This window comes from Oncorhynchus nerka, linkage group LG4 (genome assembly GCF_034236695.1).
Source record: "Oncorhynchus nerka isolate Pitt River linkage group LG4, Oner_Uvic_2.0, whole genome shotgun sequence".
In the NCBI taxonomy this organism is placed as follows: Eukaryota; Metazoa; Chordata; class Actinopteri; order Salmoniformes; family Salmonidae; genus Oncorhynchus; species Oncorhynchus nerka.
The window spans coordinates 11,471,540-11,494,073 of NC_088399.1; the positions used below are offsets into that span (position 1 = coordinate 11,471,540).

General features: G+C 42.6%; 1 protein-coding gene across 3 annotated transcripts; it reads left to right on the forward strand.

Moving 5' to 3' along the window:
- The first annotated feature begins 274 nt into the window (after positions 1-274).
- Positions 275-21,765, forward strand: st8sia4 (ST8 alpha-N-acetyl-neuraminide alpha-2,8-sialyltransferase 4). Of its 3 annotated transcripts, none has more exons than XM_029646567.2 (5): positions 275-523; positions 7,913-8,038; positions 11,088-11,345; positions 13,078-13,371; positions 17,323-21,765. In XM_029646567.2, exons 1-5 carry the CDS (start codon positions 411-413, stop codon positions 17,600-17,602), a joined length of 1,071 nt encoding a protein of 356 aa, XP_029502427.1. In that variant the 5' UTR covers positions 275-410; the 3' UTR covers positions 17,603-21,765. The 3 variants fall into 3 exon arrangements, with proteins under 3 accessions (XP_029502427.1, XP_029502434.1, XP_029502440.1); XM_029646574.2 differs by having other exon boundaries at positions 500-589; XM_029646580.2 differs by lacking the exon at positions 275-523 and adding an exon at positions 7,595-7,679.
- Positions 21,766-22,534: the final 769 nt, after the last annotated feature.

Consider the following 22,534-nt stretch of genomic DNA (forward strand, 5'->3'; position numbering starts at 1 on the left):
GGCACATGCGCTGCAGACCTGGTCTTTGCTATAGGCAGCAGGGCGGCCAGAGCTCCTCCGCCTACTCAGCGTCTACCGGTCTTTCTATCTGTTAAATGTTACGTCTGGCCAAGCTCAGTGTGCTATAGATCTCTAACGTAACTTCAAAGTGAAAGTTCACGCCCTTCCCTATAACCATTGGTTTAGAGAACCAAGAATATTTGCATGGGCAAAACGGAGTGAGATGATTGGCTATGTTGGCTTTCCATCACGAAGATGGACTTCATACGATGGATATGGTGTAGTTGCTGTAAGTCATGGTAATGCGCGCAGCAGAAGGAGACAAGCGCTTCGAAAGGAGGACAAATCTAACCAATAAAGGGTTTTAAAGGGGAATCTATCGCTAAGGATTCTGCTATTCACTCTGCGAGATGCGTCTCTCACGGAAACGCTGGACTATTTGCACAATAAGCATCCTGGTGATCTTCTACAAGACGAAAGAAATAACTAGAAGTGAAGAACATCAGGAAGCTCAAGTCACTGGGTATGATACGTTCTTTTGCCATCGATATGGCCAATAAGAATAGCTGGAACACGCTTGGGAACACAGGTATTACCATAAGGCGCGCTGCAGAGGTTTTCTACTTTGAGACTTGGTCAATGAATGCATCCTCGTGATACATTTTCGTTTTTAGGACTTTGTTTAGATGTATATTGGTAGATATGTGCCAGTGTCCTGCAATTGGACACCTCTGCCATTGTCCAGCCCGTAGCAATTGTATTGGGATGGACGCTTAATTCTCCTTTGTTTGATCTGAACCGATGAGCACAATGTCAAAACGACACATTAGTGCAGATATTCAGTATTTTCTAGTTATTTAATTGGCTCGTATCATATTCACTGTGGCATGTGAGTGGATTCTTCAGAGATTTGACACATTTCTCTCTGAATGCTACAGAGTCGATGAGGCATGCTGACAGACTCTCCTTCAGAGCCTCAGCCACACACATTGGGACAAAATCTCATTATACAGAGAAATATAGTTTTTTAATTGATAGGATTTCACTTTGTTCAAAATACTGGAATGCAAACAAAATCAATCACATCTTATGCGTTACAACATTGTGTGTGTGTGTGTGTACCCTCAAGACCCAATCACTAGTTTAAGGATACCATATTTGGGACTCTTGAGTACAGGTGAAGGTTGCCATGTACCTCAACTCCTCCACTGAGTTCAGCGCAGACCAGAGTTTATTTATTTTTAAAATGGACCTCTGACTCTTTCCAGTCACTATGCGTTGATACTTCAAAAATGTACATTCTTAAACTCTTACTGTGTACCTAGGTTTGTCCTTTGTTGTTACGTGCCTTTGTTTGCTGAAATCCATACTTTTTAATAAAACATTCATCAAATACAACCACGGACTGTTTCGTCATTGCTGTTCCTCTGAGAGGGCGACGAGGCGTGAATCCGCATGTACCCATTTGAAACTCAACAAGGAAACAGTCGGTGGTTGTGTCTGAGATGAGAAGGGTGTAATTACGGATCGCAATTCGGGGTGTTTTCTGAAATACTGTAGGCGTTACTTGATTTCAAATTGATGCTTGCCATTGGTCCTTGGCCGTTTCTTTTGCGTCGGTTCTTGACAACTGTAGCATTGTAGCTAATCATAACCCTTTTCCTAACCTTAACCTCAGCCTCCTAACCAGCCACGTTAATTATTCTAACCTGCCACGTTAATTATACTAACCTGCTATGTCAACAAATTGTCTCAAATCAGTCTCATAACACCAGAACTGACCAATGGCAAGTATCAATGGGCGTTTCCTGATATCAGGGAACACCCACAACAAGAAAAACCTGAATTGCGGTCTGTAATTACACCAAATTTTTGTACATTTTTGTACCACCATCAAAACACCAAATGATGGATGATAGAGTTCCAGACACTTGTAGAATCTATGCCAAGGAGCATTGAAGCTGTTCTGGTGGCCCACACCCTATTTAGACACTAGGTTGATGTTTCATTTATTTTGGCAGTTACCTGTAGCAAATCAAAGTTTATTGGTTGCGTATACAGATTTGCAGATGTTATCGCAGGTGTAGTGAAATTCTTGTGTTTCTAGCTCCAACAGTGCAGTAATAATACCTGGCAATACAAAACAATAGGCACATATTCCAAAAAGAAGGATGTCAGAGTCCGGAACATGTCTAAAGTACAGCATAAAATGGTATGTCTGTGTGTGTGTATGTACACTACCTTTCAAACCCCTTTGGGGTCACTTAGAAATGTCCTTGTTTTTGAAAGGAAAGCCATTTTTTTTGTCCATTTAAAATGACATCAAATGGATCAGAAATACAGTGTAGACATTGTTAATGTTGTAAATGACTATTGTAGCTGGAAACGGCAGATATTTTTTTGAATGGAATATCTACATAGGCATACAGTGGCCCATTATCAGCAACCATCACTCCTGTGTTCCAATGGCATGTTGTATTAACTAATCCAAGTTTAGCATTTTAAAAGGCTAATTGATCATTAGAAAACCCTTTTGCAATTATGTTAGCACAGCTGAAAACTGTTGTCCTGATTAAAGAAGCAATAAAACTGGCCTTCTTTAGACTAGTTGAGTATCTGGAGCATCAGCATTTGTGGGTTTCGATTACAGGCTCAAAATGGCCAGAAACAAGGAACTTTCTTTTGGAACTTGTCAGTCTATTCTTGTTCTGAGAAATGAAGGCTATTCCATGCGAGAAATTGCCAAGAAACTGAAGATCTCGTACAAGGCTGTGTCCTACTCCCTTCACAGAAGAGCGTAAACGGCTCTAACTGGAATAGAAAGAGGAGTGGGAGGCCCCGGTGCACAACTGAGCAAGAGGACAAGAACATTAGAGTATCTAGTTTGAGAAACAGACAAATCACAAATCCTCAACTTGCAGCTTCATTAAATAATACCCGCAAAACAGCAGTCTCAACATCAACAGTGAAGAGGCGACTCCTGGGAGGCTGGCCTTCTAGGCAGAGGTCCTCTGTCCAGTGTCTTATGTTCTTTTGCCCATCGTAATCTTTTCTTTTTATGGGCCAGTCTGAGATAAGGCTTTTTCTTTGCAACTCTTTCTAGAAGGCCAGCATCCCGGAGTCACCTCTTCACTGTTGACTTTGAGACGGGTGTTTTGCGGGTACTATTTAATGAAGCTGCCAGTTGAGGACTTGTGAGGCGTCTGTTTCTCAAACTAGACACTCTAATGTACTTGTCCTCTTGCTCAGTTGTGCACTGGGGCCTCCCACTCCTCTTTCTATTCTAGTTAGACAGTTTGCGCTGTTCTGTGAAGGGAGTAACTTGGATTAGCTAACACAACGTGCCATTCGAACACAGGAGTGATGGTTGCTGATAATGGGCCTCTACGCCTATGTAGATATTCCATAAAAAAATCTGCCGTTTCCAGCTACAATAGTCATGTACAACATTAACAATGTCTACACTTTATTTCTGATCAATTTGATGTTATTTTAATGGACAAAAAAGGTGCTTTTCTTTCAAAAACAAGGACATTTCTAAATGACTCCAAACTTTTGAATGGTGGTATACATACAAACTTTTGAACAGTGCTGGAAGACCCAGCCACGACCCATCTTCAATGCTCTTACTGAGGGAAGGAGGTTGTTGGACAAGATCTCGCGATACATGGCCCCATCCTCCCCTCAATACGGTGCAGTCGTCCTTTCCCCTTTGCATCCCCAAAGAATTTTGTTTCCGCCTCCATGCTTCATGGTTGGGATAGTGTTCTTGGGGTTGTACTCATCCTTCTTCTTCCTCCAAACAAGGCGAGTGGAGTTTAGACCAAAAAGCTATATTTTTGTCTCATCAGACCACATGACCTTCTACCGTTCCTCCTCTGGACCATCCAGATGGTCATTGGAAAACTTCAGACGGGCCTGGACATGCGCTGGCTTGAGCAGGGGGACCTTGCATGCGCTGCAGGATTTTAATCCATGACGGCATAGTGTGTTACTAATGGTTTTCTTTGAGACTGTGGTCCCAGCTCTCTTCAGGTCATTGACCAGGTCCTGCCGTGTAGTTCTGGGCTGATCCCTCACCTTCCTCATGATCATTGATGCCCCACGAGGTGAGATCTTGCATGGAGCCCCAGACCGAGGGTGATTGACCGTCATCTTGAACATCTTCCATTTTCTAATAATTGCGGCAACAGTTGTTGCCTTCTCACCAAGCTGCTTACCTATTGTCCTGTAGCCCATCCCAGCCTTGTGCAGGTTTACAATTTTATCCCTGATGTCCTTACCCAGCTCTCTGGTCTTGCCCAATGTGGAGAGGTTGGAGTCTGTTTGTTTGATTGAGTGTGTGGACAGGTGTCTTTTATACAGGTAACGAGTGGAGAACAGGGGGCTTCTTAAAGAAAAACTAACAGGTCTGTGAGAGCCGGAATTCTTACTGGTTGGTAGGTGATCAAATACTTATGTCATGCAATTACTTAAAAATGATACAATGTGATTTTCTGAATTTTTGTTTTAGGTTTCGTCTCTCACAGTTGAAATGTACCTATGATAAAAAGTACAGACCTCTACATGCTTTGTAAGTAGGAAAACCTGCAAAATCGGCAGTGTATCAAATACTTGTTCTCCCCACTGTAGATGGTGTGTATGGAGAATATATGAATAGAAAAGGTGTGTACAGCAGTAGTTATATAGGATGAACCTTGACTAGAAAACAGTATATAGTATATACTGTACATATAAAGTAGATAAAACAGTATGTAAACATTATTAAACTGACCCGTGTTCAGTTACTCTATGTACATAGGGCAGCAGTCTCCACTGCAGCCACGTCTGTGTGAATGGGGGCATGCTCTCTCTGCGGTCTCCTGTAAGTCCACGATCAGCTCCTTCGTTTTGTTGACGTTGATGGAGGGGTTATTTTCATGGCACCACTCCGCCAGGGCTTACACCTCCCTGTAGGCTGTCTTGTTATTGTTGGTAATCAGGCCTACCACTGTTGTGTCTTCAGAAAACTTGATGAATGAGTTGGAGACGTGTTTAGCCACGGGTGAACAGGGAGTACAGGAGGGTGCTAAGCACGCACCTTTGTGGGTCCCCCCGTGTTGAGGATCAGCGTGGCAGAGGTGTTGTTGCCTACCTTCACCACTTGGGGTCTGCCCATCAGGAAGTCCAGGACCCAGTTCCACAGGGCGGGGCTCAGACCCAGGGCCCTGAGCTTAGTGATGAGCTTTGATGGCACTATGGTGTTGAAGGGTGAGATATAGTAAATGAACATCATTCTTACATAGTTATTTCTCTTGTCCTTGTGGGATAGGGCAATGCAATAGCGATTGCGTCGTCCGTGGATCTTTTGGGGTGGTATACAAATTGAAGTGGGTCTAGGATATCAGGTAAGGTAGAGGTGATATGGTCCTTAACTAGCCTCTCAAAGCACTTCATGATGACAGTTCAGTTACCTTAGCTTCCTTGGGTACAGGAACAATGGTGGACATCTTGAAGCAGGTGGGGACAGCAAACTGGCATAGGAAGAGATTGAATATGTCTGTAAACATTCTAGCCAGCTGGTCTGCGCTCTGAGGACGCAACAAAAAGGGTATTTACCGGGAACTGAAAATATGTGATTTCTTGTATGAACAAGCCTCAATGGGAGTGTTTCCCATTTATTCCCACTCAGTTAAAGTTAACGCTGAAGGGTTCATTTAAGCTTTATAAAAGAGAAGTGAGGTTTAAATTATTGTAATAATTATGTTACAATCACCAGTCAGTAGGTAAGTAAGCCGTCTTGTCCAGAACGGCACACGATCACCAGTCAGTAGGATGATACTCGGCACACGATCACCAGTCAGTAGGATGATACTCGGCACACGATCACCAGTCAGTAGGATGATACTCGGCACACGATCACCAGTCAGTAGGATGATACTCGGCACACGATCACCAGTCAGTAGGATGATACTCGGCACACGATCACCAGTCAGTAGGATGATACTCGGCACACGATCACCAGTCAGTAGGATGATACTCGGCACACGATCACCAGTCAGTAGGATGATACTCGGCACACGATCACCAGTCAGTAGGATGATACTCGGCACACGATCACCAGTCAGTAGGATGATACTCGGCACACGATCACCAGTCAGTAGGATGATACTCGGCACACGATCACTAGTCAGTAGGATGATACTATCAAAGAAAGGACGTGCTTTGTTTCAGTTTTTATACGACTGGACTTAAGACAGGAAGGTTGTCTCTCTCTGTGTCTGTGTGTGTGTGTGTGTGTGCCAGTGCCACTGAGCAGTAGACTGTGAGCCTACGCAAGAGACCTGCGGTTCCCCTAAGCAGGAAGTGTCAAACGAAAACAACAACCCGTCTATCAACTGATGTTGTCATATCCGTTCATGAGAGTTAAGACTGTTCAAAATGTAATTAGTATTACAAGGATTTAGAAAAAATATAGATTATTGTCTCTTGAACCACCACTGCAGTTAGCTTGAAAGGTTACACATTTGAATATCCAAGCTGTTTTTGTTTTAAGCCAAACAATTAGTTTAATCAGGTTGCAACAGCAAATAGGAAGTGACTTCAGTGGTCGTTATGCGTGTGAACATCTAAGTCCCAACAGTAGGGTATTTCCCATTGTGTCCACTTATATCTCTTGAAAATCATAAGTTCACACACAACCGTGCCTCATTGATCCCAGGCAACCCTGGCAGATGCTGTGAGTCAGATGCTGTGAGTCATCTAAAATGTGAGAATGTCTGGGGCTCGAGGCTTTGTTCACTGTTGTAACCATGCATAGACATGTTAGGGTAGGGGAATGGAGGGGAAAGTATTCTTGTGAATGGTGCTTCACTCTAATCACACGTACATACGTGTTAAAGATATTAGTACACTTGTTTTTGGAAGACTCTGAAAGCTGTCATGACTTCCTCTGTAGAGCACGTCTCTAAATATAAAGGAAGTTACATAAATAACCTTCCCGAAATCAACTGTCCTTGCCAAGAGTAGGTGTAGCCCAAGCAAGGACAATAGACCTTTATGAGAGACTGTACAGTGTGATGGATGAAAAACAACGGCAAATCGACAGTGGGTTCAAGGTGTCTCTTTCAGGAAACAACAGAGCTTTCATATTAAGGGCAAAAGACTGGATGCACATGGAACTCGGGGTGTACTGCTGTACAAATCAAGCCCTCTTTTCTTCGTCCACTATCTCTCCAGATAGTCCAAAAGACTGGATGCACATGGAACTCGGGGTGTACTGCTGTACAAATCAAGCCCTCTTTTCTTAGTCCACTATCTCTCCAGATAGTCCAAAAGACTGGATGCACATGGAACTCGGGGTGTACTGCTGTACAAATCAAGCCCTCTTTTCTTAGTCCACTATCTCTCCAGATAGTCCAAAAGACTGGATGCACATGGAACTCGGGGTGTACTGCTGTACAAATCAAGCCCTCTTTTCTTAGTCCACTATCTCTCCAGATAGTCCAAAAGACTGGATGCACATGGAACTCGGGGTGTACTGCTGTACAAATCAAGCCCTCTTTTCTTAGTCCACTATCTCTCCAGATAGTCCAAAAGACTGGATGCACATGGAACTCGGGGTGTACTGCTGTACAAATCAAGCCCTCTTTTCTTAGTCCACTATCTCTCCAGTACCTTTTTCTGCCATTCATTCCAATGTAATTACCGGTGCAATCACCTCAATGAGAAATCATATCACATTAAAACAAAGAACCCGAACACACGTGTGTGTGTGTGTGTGTGTGTGTGTGTGTGTGTGTGTGTGTGTGTGTGTGTGTGTGTGTGTGTGTGTGTGTGTGTGTGTGAAGGATCAAGTACTCATTCAAGTGTGGGGACATTGGACAATAAAGTTGTTGTTTTTTTCTATTATTTTTTTTCATTTCTGCAACAGTGAACTCGGCACTTCAAGACTTATGGTCAATAGTTCGGAGAAAAGCAGCAGGAGTGGTGTGCCTTCCTTTTTCCAGCACTCGGTGGAAGGATGGCGGGTCAATTCGTCACTAGTTCTCATGATAAGGTGAGTCACCACTTGTCCAGTTATTGATATTGGATTAGAAGAGGCTTGAATTGACACAATGGAGGTCTTCTCTACACCACCAGCCCCAAGAGCACACATTGTCTGAGGATTACTAACCTCATCCACCACCATTGTACAACAGCACCCAGCAATATGGGATGCTTCCAAAACGGCACCCTATTCTCTACATAGTGCACTACTTTTTTAGCCCTATACGCCCCTGGTCAAAAGTAGTGCACTGTATAGGGAATAGGGTGCCATTTGGGATACAGTAGGTAACCACTGGAGACTATGAGGAGGATGAATCATTGTCAGGGTCAACATTATCTCAAGCTCATTGCTTTGGTGACACAGTTCAACCACAGTGTCAATACATTCGTAGATCTAATTTGACTGCATTTAATGGCATAAGAATCTATACCGAAGGTCGTTCCTTTTCATTACTCTACACTCTTGTCAATAAGTCTATATTACTTATGTACTACTTCTGAAGAAGTCTGTGTGCTATTTCTATACATGATATAGTTATTATACTCTTACAACACTGTTGTTTTATACAGTAACTTTGGGGAGGTTGTCATTGTAGAGGTTGTCTTCCTTTTTAGCCACCGACTGGGTTCAGTCGTGTCTGACTCGGCCCACCCAGTGGGGAGCCAAGTCCACCCAATCAGATTTGTTTTACTTGTCAGTGTTCCAAACAGGACATTTTTGGGGGTATTTTTACCTAAACATGCAAACACCGTCAGAAAGAATTTATAGCAAACAGTGCACTGGGTTAGTTCGATTTGATGAGATATAACATCAAAGGTGAACTGAGATGACATTCACTCTCACGGGATGTGTTGCCAAAAATAACTAACTGAAAGCCACACCCCCAATAAGCTATGAATATGACTGCATTGAGGCATCTGTCACTGTGTTTCTATAGCTATATGCCCCATGCCACAGCTTACTTAATTTGTTCATTTAGCAAACAAGACAGCTCATAATCCAGTGCCTTGATCACAGCCAACACACCGTTATTTTAGCTTTCATTTTCTCTCAGCCTCATGGCAAAATGTGTAGAATAGCATGAGATTAGCTATGAAACTGAAACTTTGCCCTATTGCAAAATGTGTATAATTGAAGGAAGTTAGCTACAGGCCCACCCACCAGCTCATTTCTGGCTCCGCCACTGTGTATACGCTTAATTTGCGGTGAGACAACTTTTCTTTTTATTGGGCAAATGTGCCTTCCATGCCTAAGAATAGCAGCCTGCCCCTCTGTCTCCGTGTCTAGGGAATCGTCGACGTAGGACTGCAATAGAACACATAGCCCTGTGAGACAGCGAAAAAGAGACAGAAAACGGCAAAACTCTCATTACTGTATGACATAAGAGGCTTTTTGCCCATTTAGCCGAGCCTTTGTTCTGGGACTTATTTCCGTGCTTCTTTTTTTTCCCCCATGCAGCATATTGTAATTACAAAGCCAATCAAGATATTGCTATTTGACTCGCTGTGAAAAATGTAGGCCATTTTTGCTCATTTATCTTCTTGTTTTTTTTTTCTGACCCACCTAATGTTTCAAACTTTGCAGCAGGTTGACTGGAACACATTGCACCAGCATTTTAGGGTGCTTATATACTGTGGTTTCTGTCTTTCTTTCTTCATCATCTTGCTTAGCGTTAGATGTTTTTGAGACACCATACTGTTTGTCGCTGTCATGTTGGATACATGCTTACATCTGTCACAACAGGAGGCCTGTAATGAATCAAAACAGAGCATTCCCCCCCCATTAAGATTTCATCATTAACAACCAGAGAACTGTGACATATTTTCATCAAATATAGAGCAGAGGTGTGTGGCTGTCATCCCCCAACATCAGAAGAACTGAATCAATCACTGTCAACAGACAATGGAACTTTGCAGAGGTTGCAAAAACGGTCTAAACCCAACTCTTCTATTATTGCCATGTCATGTAGAAGAGCAGCACAAACAGTAGACCTATGGGACATGTCTATCATAGTAGACCTATGGGACACGTCTATCATACAGTAGTCCTATGGGACAAGTCTATCATACAGTAGTCCTATGGGACAAGTCTATCATACAGTAGGCCTATGGGACAAGTCTATCATACAGTAGGCCTATGGGACAAGTCTATCATACAGTAGGCCTATGGGACACGTCTATCATACAGTAGGCCTATGGGACACGTCTATCATACAGTAGGCCCAAACCTCCACCAAAAAGCCCTTTCAATGGAGAAACCCATTAGGCCGGTTTCCGAGACACAGTGTAAGGTGGGTGTCGTGAGAGTGAAATCAGGCGCAGGAAAGCAGAGGTCAATAAAGTGCTTATTTAATGCACACACGGTGAACTACGGTCACCCCACTTACGGGTGCTCAAACCAAATGCCCCAGACACAGGGAAACGAAAACAGTCTAGCACTAAATACACAAACATGTACATCTAATGTAAACACCAGGGTTACAATAATCAATCCCACAGAAAGAACCAGGCGGGCCGGCTGACTAATAAAGCCCCACTAATCAAAACAGGTGTAATCAATAAACACATAAGGAGGGGGAGAAAAGAATCAGTGGCAGCTAGTAGGCCGGCGACGACGACCGCCGAGCGCCACCCGAACGGGAAGGGGAGCCACCTTCGGTCGGAGTCGTGACACACAGAATAACCCTGGTTCTGGACTAAAAAGCCCTTTTAATGGAGGTTCTCCATTGTGAATGCTTTTCAGTCTGGTACTTCTCTTAATCTGTCTCTGGGAAATCAGGCATGGATAAAGGGGGGGGGGGGGACATCTGCCCTCTTTCTTTCTACATGTCCTTGTTCTGTATGTCGAGTTTTGTATTATTTGTTTTGTACCTAGAACTCTGGGTCTTGTTGTTCCTGTCTGCTCTTTTATGTTTAGATAAGAATTGTATACCGGTCTCGTATACCTATACACCACTCTTGTGTGTGTTCAATAAAACCTATTTGAAACAGGAAATCAGGCATGAATTAAGAGTTGACTTGCGTCACTACAGTACACTTCTCTTCTGACTAACATGCAGGAAGGATGTCCTGCGTTTCCTGGATGCTGAGAGGGACGTTTCGGTTGTGAAGAGCAGTTTCAAACCAGGCGACACTATCCACTACGTCCTCGACAGACGCCGGACGCTCAACGTCTCCCACACGCTTCACAGCCTGCTACCGGACGTCTCTCCACTCAAAAACAAGCGCTTCAGAACGTGCGCGGTTGTGGGCAATTCCGGTGTGCTTCTCAACAGCGGATGTGGCAAAGAAATCGACAGCCATGACTTTGTGATACGGTACTGCTGCTGCCTTTTTTAAAGGATAGTTCACCCAAACACTTTTAAGTTTGTTTTGTTCATATTCTCTATGTCAGCGTTGAAGTTTCAAGCTCCACAAACTGATGATGCATTTTGAATCATATGATAGAATTCCTTTAAAGATACCATGTCTGGTCTATGTTTTACCAAGATTAGGACCTCTTAACACAGACATTCTCTTTGATTTATTTTTACCTTTTACCTTTTACCTTATTTAACTAGGCAAGTCAGTTAAGAACAAATTCTTATTTTCAATGACGGCCTCGGAACAGTGGGTTAACTGCCTCATTCATTGGCAGAACGACAGATGTGTACCTTGTCAGCTCGGGGATTCGAACTTGCAACCATTTGGTTACAAGCCCAACACTCTAACTACTAGGCTACCCTGCCGCCTATGAGAGAAGGTTGGATCTTTTTGCCCGGGCAAAACAGCCATAATGCAGTTTCCCTCCGCTGTCATTAGCCTGTGGTTAACACCTCCATAATGTATATATGTTCATAGAAAACACTCAAGGTAATGACAGTATTAGCTGTCATTATCTGATGGATAGAAGTCACATATTGGATCAACACTTAAGGAGATTGGCTCTTAGCCAGAAGCTTGGTCAATTTATTCCCCCGTCTGCATTTAATGAGGGGTTCTTGGGTTTATGTGCCCATGCGGGACACATTAAATTAAATCAGAAAAATAGCATCACTCTTCTCTTGTCTCGTGTTTGGTTTTGCCTCCAGCTTAGTGATGCTTACATAAAAAATGACTAGATGATACGAATTTAAATTACCCGAGTATTTATAACAGTTAGGTTCATATGTCATATGACATGACATCGATAAGAAGATTGTTATGTTGTGAATATTAAATAGACAAAGCCAGAAGCACATACTGTCAGTGTGGATCAAATATGCTACTTCTGAATAGTCTGACTCATGATACGATACCACAACCTGTTGTGGGAGAAAAGCACAGTAAAGAAGGAAATACCTTCCACCAATATTTCCAGTGTGCCATCAGCCCAGTTCAGACATAATGATGTCATCCCAAATGGAGCCCTATCCCTGACAGTGCCCTACCAAGCAAAAATGGCAGTACCGGTAACTGCTCAATTGGTCTAAAATTAGTTAATGTCATTTTTGCTACATTAAATACATGCTTAATCATGTGGACAAGAATCCTGCCTCTATTGTGTTTTGGATAAAATGGGGGTCATGTTAGCAGTAACTGTATAAAGTTACTGTGAATCAAAGATAAATAAAAGCTTTTTTTTTCCCACATTCCACATTCTGAGCAGTTACTGTCTTTTTGCTTGGTAGGGTAGTAACAGTAGTGCACTACTTTCGACCAGGGCCCAAAGCTATTGTCTGCAGAGTATTGAGTGGTGTTGTATGTACAATCCTAGCCTCTCTAGAACTACTCTTCATTCCTGGTCCTGGAAAGCTACAAGGTGTACACAAGGTTTTGTTTCAGCCCAGCACTAACACACCTGATATAAATAATAATATAAATAAATAATGTTAGCGTGTAAGTGCAGGGCTGGGACAAAAACTAGCATTTAACACTTAGCTTCTCCAGGACCCAGGAGTGAAGACTGAAGTTTGACCGCCCTTACAAAGAACAACATTTATTCTCCCCCTCTTTAAGCTTATTGGTATTGTGAAAGAGCCACGCTGTTCGAGGTTGTACTCTTTCTCAAATGACTCGTTGTTGATTTAGCTGCAACCTGCCGCCGCTGTCCGAGTTCGCCGAGGACGTTGGGCTGCGGTCCGACTTCACCACCATGAACCCCTCTGTCATCCAGAGGGCGTATGGCGGCCTGAAGAACGCCACGGACACGGAGAGGTTCGTCCAGCGCCTGCGGGGGCTCAACGACAGCGTTCTGTGGATCCCGGCCTTCATGGTGAAGGGAGGAGAGAGGCACGTGGAGAGTGTCAACGAGCTAATCGTCAAGAGGAAGCTGAGGGTGAGGACGGCCTACCCGTCACTGAGGCTCATCCATGTGGTGAGAGGGTGAGTTGAGTTTTGCCACGTGTACTACACTACCGGTCAAAAGTTTTAGAACACCTACTCATTCAAGGGTTTTTCTTTATTTTTTACTATTTTCTACATTGTAGATTAATAGTGAAGACCTCAAAACTATGAAATAACACATGGAATCATGTAGTAACCCAAAAACTTTTAGGTTTTCTAAAACATTTGACCGGTAGTGTAAATGCATGCACACATTCTCACATACGGTATACACTACAGTATGTTCACACACATACCCAAACACACAGTCAGGCAGCTGTTTATAAAGAGTTGTGGGCCATTAAATGCTTGCCTATTATACAATTGGTTGCATCTTACAGCTCAGTATAAAGTAAGCCATGCACACCCTATTCCCTGGTCAAAAGTAGTGCACTATATAAGGAATAGGGGACCAGCCCTGGTCTAAAGTAGTGCACTGTGTAAGGAATAGGGGACCAGCCCTGGTCTAAAGTAGTGCACTATGTAAAGAATAGGGGACCAGCCCTGGTCTAAAAAGTAGTGCACTATGTAAGGAATAGGGGACCAGCCCTGGTCTAAAGTAGTGCACTATGTAAAGAATAGGGGACCAGCCCTGGTCTAAAGTAGTGCACTATGTAAAGAATAGGGGACCAGCCCTGGTCTAAAGTAGTGCACTATGTAAAGAATAGGGGACCAGCCCTGGTCTAAAGTAGTGCACTATGTAAAGAATAGGGGACCGGCCCTGGTCTAAAGTAGTGCACTATGTAAGGAATAGAGGACCAGCCCTGGTCTAATGTAATGCATTATGTAAGGAATAGGGGACCAGCCCTGGTCAAAAGTAGTGCACTATGTAAGGAATAGGGGACCAGCCCTGGTCTAAAGTAGTGCACTATGTAAGGAATAGGGGACCAGCCCTGGTCTAAAGTAGTGCACTATGTAGGGAATAAGGGACTATATGGGAAGAACCATATAGAGGTCTGAGATCTAAGGTCTGGAGGATTAATGCATTCTATCAATGTGTCATTAATTGCAAATTATGTTGGGAGAGAACCATTTTAAATTGTTGCCTGATCCCAGGTCTGTTTGTGCTGTATTACAAAAACACCTATGGTCACTGTCACATGTTGTCATGACAGTTGGCAAGACGGCACAAACAGATTGTAGACCAGACTAGACTGAAGTACTGCCTCTCTAAAATTACATCAGTGATGTCATTCTCTGTTTGTTTTTATCTCATTGGAACCCACATTTTTCCAAAGGGAAATATTAATGAATTTCAATCTGGTGTCCAAATCCCCATGAATCTGGTGTCCAAATCCCCATGAATCTGGTGTCCAAATCCCCATGAATCTGGTGTCCAAATCCCCATGAATCTGGTGTCCAAATCCCCATGAATCTGGTGTCCAAATCCCCATGAATCTGGTGTCCAAATCCCCTTGAATCTGGTGTCCAAATCCCCATAAATCTGGTGTCCAAATCCCCATGAAACTGGTGTCCTAAACCCCATGAATCTGGCCGTACTGCCTAGAAAGGGAGGCTACGTCCCAAATGTCACCTTATTCCCTATATAGTGCACTACTTTTGACCAGGGGCCATTGGGGTGACTACATAGCAACTGCCCACCAATGCTGACATCCAGCATCAAAGGGGGTGTAGAGCTAGGAGGAGCTACCTGCAGTGTCCTCTAAAGGGGGCATGGAGCTAGGAGGAGCTACCTGGGGTGACCTCTAAAGGTGGTGTAGAGCTAGGAGGAGATACCTGGGGTGACCTCTAAAGGGGGTGTAGAGCTAGGAGGAGCTACCTGGGGTGACCTCTAAAGGGGGCATGGAGCTAGCTACCTGCGGTGACCTCTAAAGGGGGCATGGAGCTGGCTACCTGGGGTGACCTCTAAAGGGGGCATGGAGCTAGCTACCTGCGGTGCGTCGTGTTGGTGTGTGCCGCTTCACGCAGCATGGTATAGTGATCGGCGGGTTGCCCGGTTACATCTCCCCACGCCACAATCAGCATGCCATTCCACATGCCTTCTCGGCAGGCTACATTTTCATCTGTGCTCATGTCTTCATACGCAGATAGATTGCTAGGTATAAGACAATGTAAAATAGGATTGGCTTCAATTCAATTCCAATTTAGAACTCTGCGAGCCGTGGAGGAAAGGATAGAGGCAGTGAAAGAAGTGATGAGAAAAACGTCTTTGAATGGAGAAAGTGTGTGAGACCTTATTATGGAAAAACGTCTTTGAAAGGAGAAAGTGTGTGTGAGACCTTATTATGAAAAAAGTATTTGAAAGGAGAACATGTGTGAGACCTTATTTTGAAACATTGTTATTATCATGAACATACGGCTTACGATCTCAAGCTTCTCCGTAGGAGTTAAAGAGAGGGTCATTGTGACGCTTGTCATTTCCCCCTGGGACAAATTCACAGCAATGTATTAATTGTCCAATTGACTGGCTGATTAGTTAATTGTTTTGTGGGTTGATCGCTAGCCGTGCAGAGTTCCCCCAGGGGCACGGGTTGTGACTGTCTGATTTTATGGGCACATTCGATGTCCTTGTGAGTTGCCATAGCAGCCAAGCACTGTGTTCTTTCTGTTCTGTCTATCTGCTGCCCTGCCTCGCTGCTAAATATAGTTTGGTTGAAGGAGGGACATGGCTAACAGGTCCATGGGACAGACCTATCTAAGTAGTCTTCATTTGAAGGCCCAACCTGTCGTAGGTACAGCCATTTTTGATTGTTTAAATTAATGATATATATACTATGTGTATATACACTGAGTGATTTCTAGAAGAATATTACTTATGGATTTTTATAGTTCAATTGTGTCTATCAAGACACAAAACAATAAGGTTATTTTTCTCAATTGTCTATGTAAACAAATAATGTGTATAGCTTCAAAATGTGGTTTAAACTATCATGTTGACCTCATGGACTGTCCGTTACATTTCTCAAGCCGCATCTCCCAGCTTTATAGCAAACCAAGTCTATAGTAGACTGCCGTTGACTGAAAAATAAAGATTGTGGCTTAAAATAAAACAAATATATATGTTTATAATTACCATTATCGGTGATAATTTGGGTGGGATCAAGTGTTAGCCACTCAGATAGCACACAAACCTCAACGTAGGTACGACGTGTACAGGATACATCAGGAATATGTTGTTTTGACATCTTTTTAACATTGGCAAGAGTATTGACGATGTATTTCAAATGCCTACGTTCTAAAATCTATTATAATATCTCTGTGATGTCTTTCCAATGTGCAAACGCTCTCCACATTATGTATGTCAGCTGAGCCAGACGTGTACATGTTTACTGGGCACTGACACACTGCAAATAATATTGTTATCCTGTACACTTCAGGCTCAATATTCAGTTAACTGGACAGTGCATTTTGTTATTGTAAAAATATCAAATGCTGAGGAAAATAATAATCTAGGTAAGTCGGTTTATTTGGTCTATAGTAATAAGGACTTGGATTTGTTTCCCCAGCATGAGAACGTGCTATTTTTTTTCATCCAATCCAAATGATCATTCTCCTCGACACACATATCTGTCTTGGGAATTGAAAACTGTCGGTTGTTCTTTAATTCATCAGTCGTTGGGAGTCTCTCCCCCAAAATGTCCCTTTTCTGTTTCGAATCCATTGATGTGTTGAAGCCTCCGAGGATGCAGCCCATAAGCCTTCGGCGGGAATATAACTGAGTACGGAGGAGCTGTCATTCCATTCAATTAGTAGTCTGAGCTGTTATTCTATCACAAAACAACATTGCCGCCAGCATTATTTAGGCTACTACAGAGAATTGGGGCCATTTTGAGTGTTTTAGGGAATACGTACCTGACACTCTGCTGTTGTATTGTGGATTACTAGAGATAATAGCAGTGAGACGTTTGTAGCCATCTGTATCAGTGATGGAATCATGTTTACTGTAAGTCTGAGCGAGGCTTAGTAAAACAATTTGTTCTTGTTTTCCAGGTACTGGCTGACTAACAAGATCAATATCAAACGGCCCAGCACCGGATTGTTGATGTACACTTTGGCCACGCGCTTCTGCGACGAGATTCACTTGTATGGATTCTGGCCCTTTCCGCGGGATGCAAATGGAAATATGGTGAAGTACCATTACTACGACATGCTCAAGTATCGATACTTCTCCAACGCAAGCCCTCACAGGATGCCACTTGAGTTCAAAACGCTGAAAATGCTGCACAGCAAAGGAGCTCTGAAGTTGACGACTTCGAAGTGCGAATCTTAAAGTGCTCTTCCTCGACAGAGTGCCAGTTCGTGACATACACTGACTCTTTGTTTGCGTTGCTAGAAAGCACACAAGGCTGTAAGACTGCTGAGTTGATTATGAATAATTGCAAAAGTAGTAAGTAAAAGTGAGCGTGCCTTTTTTTAAACGGACAATGTAAAGGTACAAAACAAAGAATGTAATTGAAAAATGATTAGTCTATCTAAATGTCAGGTTTGGCATTGTAAGCATCATGGCTGAGAAATCAGGAAATCAATCCTTTGGATGGAGCATCAGAGACAACCAGATTGATTACAATACCACGGATTTCTACATTGGTCATTACAGTAGTTGTCTAGTAGACAAAGCACAAAGACCACTAAAAGCAGCGGTGGACGCGGTGTGTTAGCGATCACCTGCTGGGTGTCGACCAATGGTGGCGGTGTGTTAGCGATCACCTGCTGGGTGTCGACCAATGGTGGCGATTCAACATGCGGAATCGTCAGAAAATGACAGTCCAAGGGGATATTCTGGTCAGAGGCAATAGGACGGCCCCCAGCAAACATGAACCCCATTGGCCCCATGTGGGTATTCGATGGGCAAGCCCACGTCTGCCCGAAACGGGCTAGCCCACAACAAGTCCACATCAGCTCAACACAGGCCAGCCCAATGCAGGGCTTTCCCACACCAGCCCAACGCAGGACTAGCCCATACCAGTCCACCTGATCTTGGATACTGCCAATGAGGAAGTTTTTAAAATAAAAACTTAAATGAGTGACATGAGAAATTTGTGTTTCTGATGTAATGTAGCAAGGTCCCTAAATACCTTTTTAAGGCTTGAAAATTATCAAATGTATGCATTGAGTTGAATTGTAATAAATATTTAAATTATAGAATAAACTGATAAATTGGCATAGGACCAATACCATGAGCTCATAATGGGCAGCTGATCCAAAGGGAATGCTTATTTCAGGCTAAGTGAGGGTTGCCTTCACCAGATATGGTCTGCCCGTAATGGGCCACACTGGGCCAATGCCTTGGGAGCCAGCAAAGGTGTATCGGCCCAATGTGGGCAGCCAACATGGGGCCAATATTTTTGCCCACATCATGCCAATGTGGGCATGTTCGCTGGGCCACCGCTGGTTTCAAACGTTTTCGTCGTCATGGCGTGTTTTGTCAGTAGGAAAAAGCAGAGAATACAGGTTATGCTCAGTAAATTAGATTTTGGGATATTAAAAAGAAAAAAGAATGTGCCCAGGGAAGTTGATTCCAAAGATCCCATGCCAATTTATTTGCCCTCACTACAAAACAAGGTTGTGTTCTTCACAGCTGAACTTTCTAGGAATTAGAAGCCTCAGGGCAAAATTATTTTTATATTGGTCTAGATGTCAGATTAATTTATACATTTTAAATATGTATGCTGTTTCTAAGTGATTCATCTCATGTTATCTGAACACACCTTTTGCAAACTTGCATGTTAAAGGGGAATGGAAACGTACCTCGAGTTAGGCCTTTTTAGACAATTGTTATTCATTTGAATGCATTATTGGACTGTATACAACAGGTGGGTCTAATCCTGAATGCTGATTGATTGAAACCGCATTCCAGTCGGTGTCTTTTCCACAAATTATCACCGGCTAAATCTATGACGTTAAAATGCCTATTTATTCTGTTCCATCTGACTGCGCAATCCACTGTCTCATCAGCCCAGCCAGGCAATTTATAACCTTGATCTCCACTATAAAAAGCATCTAGACATTGTCTCACATTTCTTGTAGACTAACATTTAGTTTTCAACAAAGGCAATTTGTATAAACCTCGCTGTCTGTCTCTTCGACATTTGCAACATTGTTTCAGTATTCAAATTCGATCTCCAGCTGTCCAAAAGTAATGAACGTGTCGGGAGTCGGTTCAAGACAGACAGCCAGCGTTTCTCAGCCAGTCGATATCTTGAATCAGCTGGCAAAATTTTCATGGATTTATATACAAAGAAATGTAAATTGAAAAAAGGTCAAACGAAAGGAAGTGCAGCTAGTTTGCAGTCTTTCCAGCTTCTGTTTGAAGTGATTGTGTTAGCTGTGTTGTTGGCTAGCTCCTCTGAACAACAGTGTCCTGACAAGTGAGCACATTTTCTATCCCAGGCAAAACCTCGCCTCATTTGCTCATTGTTATGGATGTATCCAAATAAATGTCACTAGAAAACAGTTAAACAAATGCAAATGAAGCTACTTTGTTGTTATTCTGGCTGCACTTTTTGACGTGACTGTATGTTAGCCGTAGTTGGCTAGCTAGCAAGCAAGGGATAAGAACATTACCAGCCAGTATGGCAATGGAACATTTAGAACGATTGTCCATAGATAGAGAACAAAAGACTGAACGTCTGGGTCGCGTCTCTGGCAACCGATAGAACGAACAACCAGCTGGCCTGGGTAGCAACCCCTAGATTTGTGTCGGGACTATATCTTGTAAAAGGATGAAATAGTATGAATAAATCAATCAAAATAATGTTTTTAATGAAAATATGTTAAATCATTATTTGAATATGTTGGTAACCCGTTGTATAAAAGTGATAATGCCCTCGAAACCGGTGTTTGGATGATATATTGAAGAAGTCTCGGGCGTAACAGCACCCGTGCCAATATATCCTCCAAACACAGGCTTCTCTGACATGATCACTTAAGCAAAGTATTGCACCTTGCGGTGTGGTGGATTGTGAGGTTACAAAGCGGTGGCTGAGCCTCTACAGAGGACCCCCGGGGGAGTATAAATAGCCACTGACTGATTCATCTGATCCAGTTCATTAAACGTTACCATTCCCCTTTAAACAGCTGAATGTAAACACAGCCTAATACCATTGGAATTAATTGGTCTATGTAGCCACTGCAAATCTAAAAATGTATAAGAAAAAAAGCTGACAGGAAAGATGTGGAGGTATGGAATTTAATGTAAGCCTATGAATTATTCATTAGCAATCAGATCTTTCTGTGATTGTTCTTAGTAACAGGATTGTTCTTATTAACAGGATTCAACATCCGTCTGTTTCACTGTTGAATATCTTTCATATCTCACAGAAGTACCTCTTAGATATTTTATATATTTGAACTGCTGCATGCTCATGCTATCCTGTAGTAACTTCAACTTCCTATATTTACATAATGTCAAGACAACTGCCCTTTTCCAGTTTCTTTAATAGGCTTGAATGTAAATGCATTTATCTCACAATATGGATGATGTCATGCAACTGCTAACGAATGTTCAAAAAGATCTGCCTCGAGGAGACATTGTATGCTCAAGGAATTCTTAATGACATTTTCTTTACATACCAATTTAATTTTTGTTTTTTGTTTTTTACTCTCAGTATTAAGAAAGTCCAGTTGCTTACAGCTAAAAGATTGTATGTATCTAAGGGGGGAAAAGTCTGGGACTGTGTTCATAAATCTTCCCACAGAAGTCGTGCTAGTCTGGGACCATGTCCTCTCTGTCCATGTAATGTTATTCTGATCTAAAAGGAAAAACGGATCCTAGATCAGCACTCCTACTCTGAGCTGCTTTATGAATAGAGGCCCTGGACACCAGTGGAGACTGGAGCCCATCCTCCTAACTTCTCCTTCCACCAGCCTCCACTGTAAGACACCAACTTCTGGTATATGGTGGCATAAATTATGTAAAATGTCCAAAAACGTTGCTTTGTAATGAATAATACTGATGTAATTGGGTATGTGGCAGGTCATTTGTAAACGAACCACTGTCAATGACAATGACCTAGATAGATTATGTTAATGTACATACATGGTAACATTGAATAAGGAAAACAATGAATGTTAATTAATATATGGTAGGCTAACCATTATAACGAGACATAAGGTTGAATAACTTTCTTCAATACTGCCACAAGCCTTGAAATGAAATGAAATGAAATGAAATTGTTACGCCTCGTTTGCTTTGTTACACCATGTGTCTGTTTTTGACTGTTCATAACTCTGTAATTTATACAATTCTTGTTTGATGTTTAATATGTAACACCTGTAGTTTGAGTCAATCCGATCAGGTGCTGAATGTCGTGGTAGATTTTCATCCTTTTTGGTAAAATTTGATACCATTTTGTTTTACAGCTTATTTTTTATGTCAGTTTTCTATGTTTGTGAAAATGCGTTTTAGAAAAGTTAATAAACTTGTAAATTGAAGTAATCATTTGATAGGTGAATTATTCATGGGTGTTTAATCATCCATCTAGGGCCCTGTGTTTTGGCCTATCATGTCACATGACCTAGATTTTAAACTTTATTTTAATCCTTTTCAAGAAATTAGAATTGCACCAAGAATGAAAGCAATTGACTGAGGATGGTGCTAGACCACTTGACATAAAAACAAAAGAGGACAGTTTGATGAAAAAGCTTTAAATAAAGGTTCAAATTCAGGTCAAGTGACATGATTGTCCAAATCACAAGGCCATAATAGTAAATGCCTTATACACAAAGATGATAGCCACAGTCTCTAACATTACCAGTGTAACCCAGTGTATGTGGGCGTTGCCCTGCCTCTGCCCAGAGACCGGCACGGTTCAAGTCCCTGGTGCAGCTCCCTTTTTCCTGCTACACTGATGGTAGTGGTGGGCTCACTCCAGTGGTCTCACGTGGAGTTGGGAAAGCGTGCTCTCTCTCTCTCTCTCTCTCTCTCCGCTTTTGTGGCTTGGTGAGGATGCTGCTTGAGAGAAAGAGAATACTGTAACACTGCATTGGTCAGCATTGCACTGTCTGTCCTAAGGCCTGTGCTTTTGTGGCAGTCTGTTTGACGCTCGTCTATGCACGGTAGGAGCCACAGTTTGATCCCCCGTTGCAGCTCTGCCTTTCTCAATTACACCAGTAATTTCTATTAGTCAAAATTACACCCAGATTGTATCCAATTAGTTTTAAGGCAATAGCCTAATAACCTGCAACATATTACCTGATTATT

Bases quoted from the DNA above. Each gene is read 5' to 3' on its own strand.
- st8sia4 (XM_029646567.2), top strand. From the start codon at position 411: ATGCGTCTCTCACGGAAACGCTGGACTATTTGCACAATAAGCATCCTG. The intron at 524-7,912 runs GTATGATACGTT...TTTCTGCAACAG, and splicing joins CAGGAAGCTCAAGTCACTGG to TGAACTCGGCACTTCAAGAC. The intron at 13,372-17,322 runs GTGAGTTGAGTT...CTTGTTTTCCAG, and splicing joins CTCATCCATGTGGTGAGAGG to GTACTGGCTGACTAACAAGA.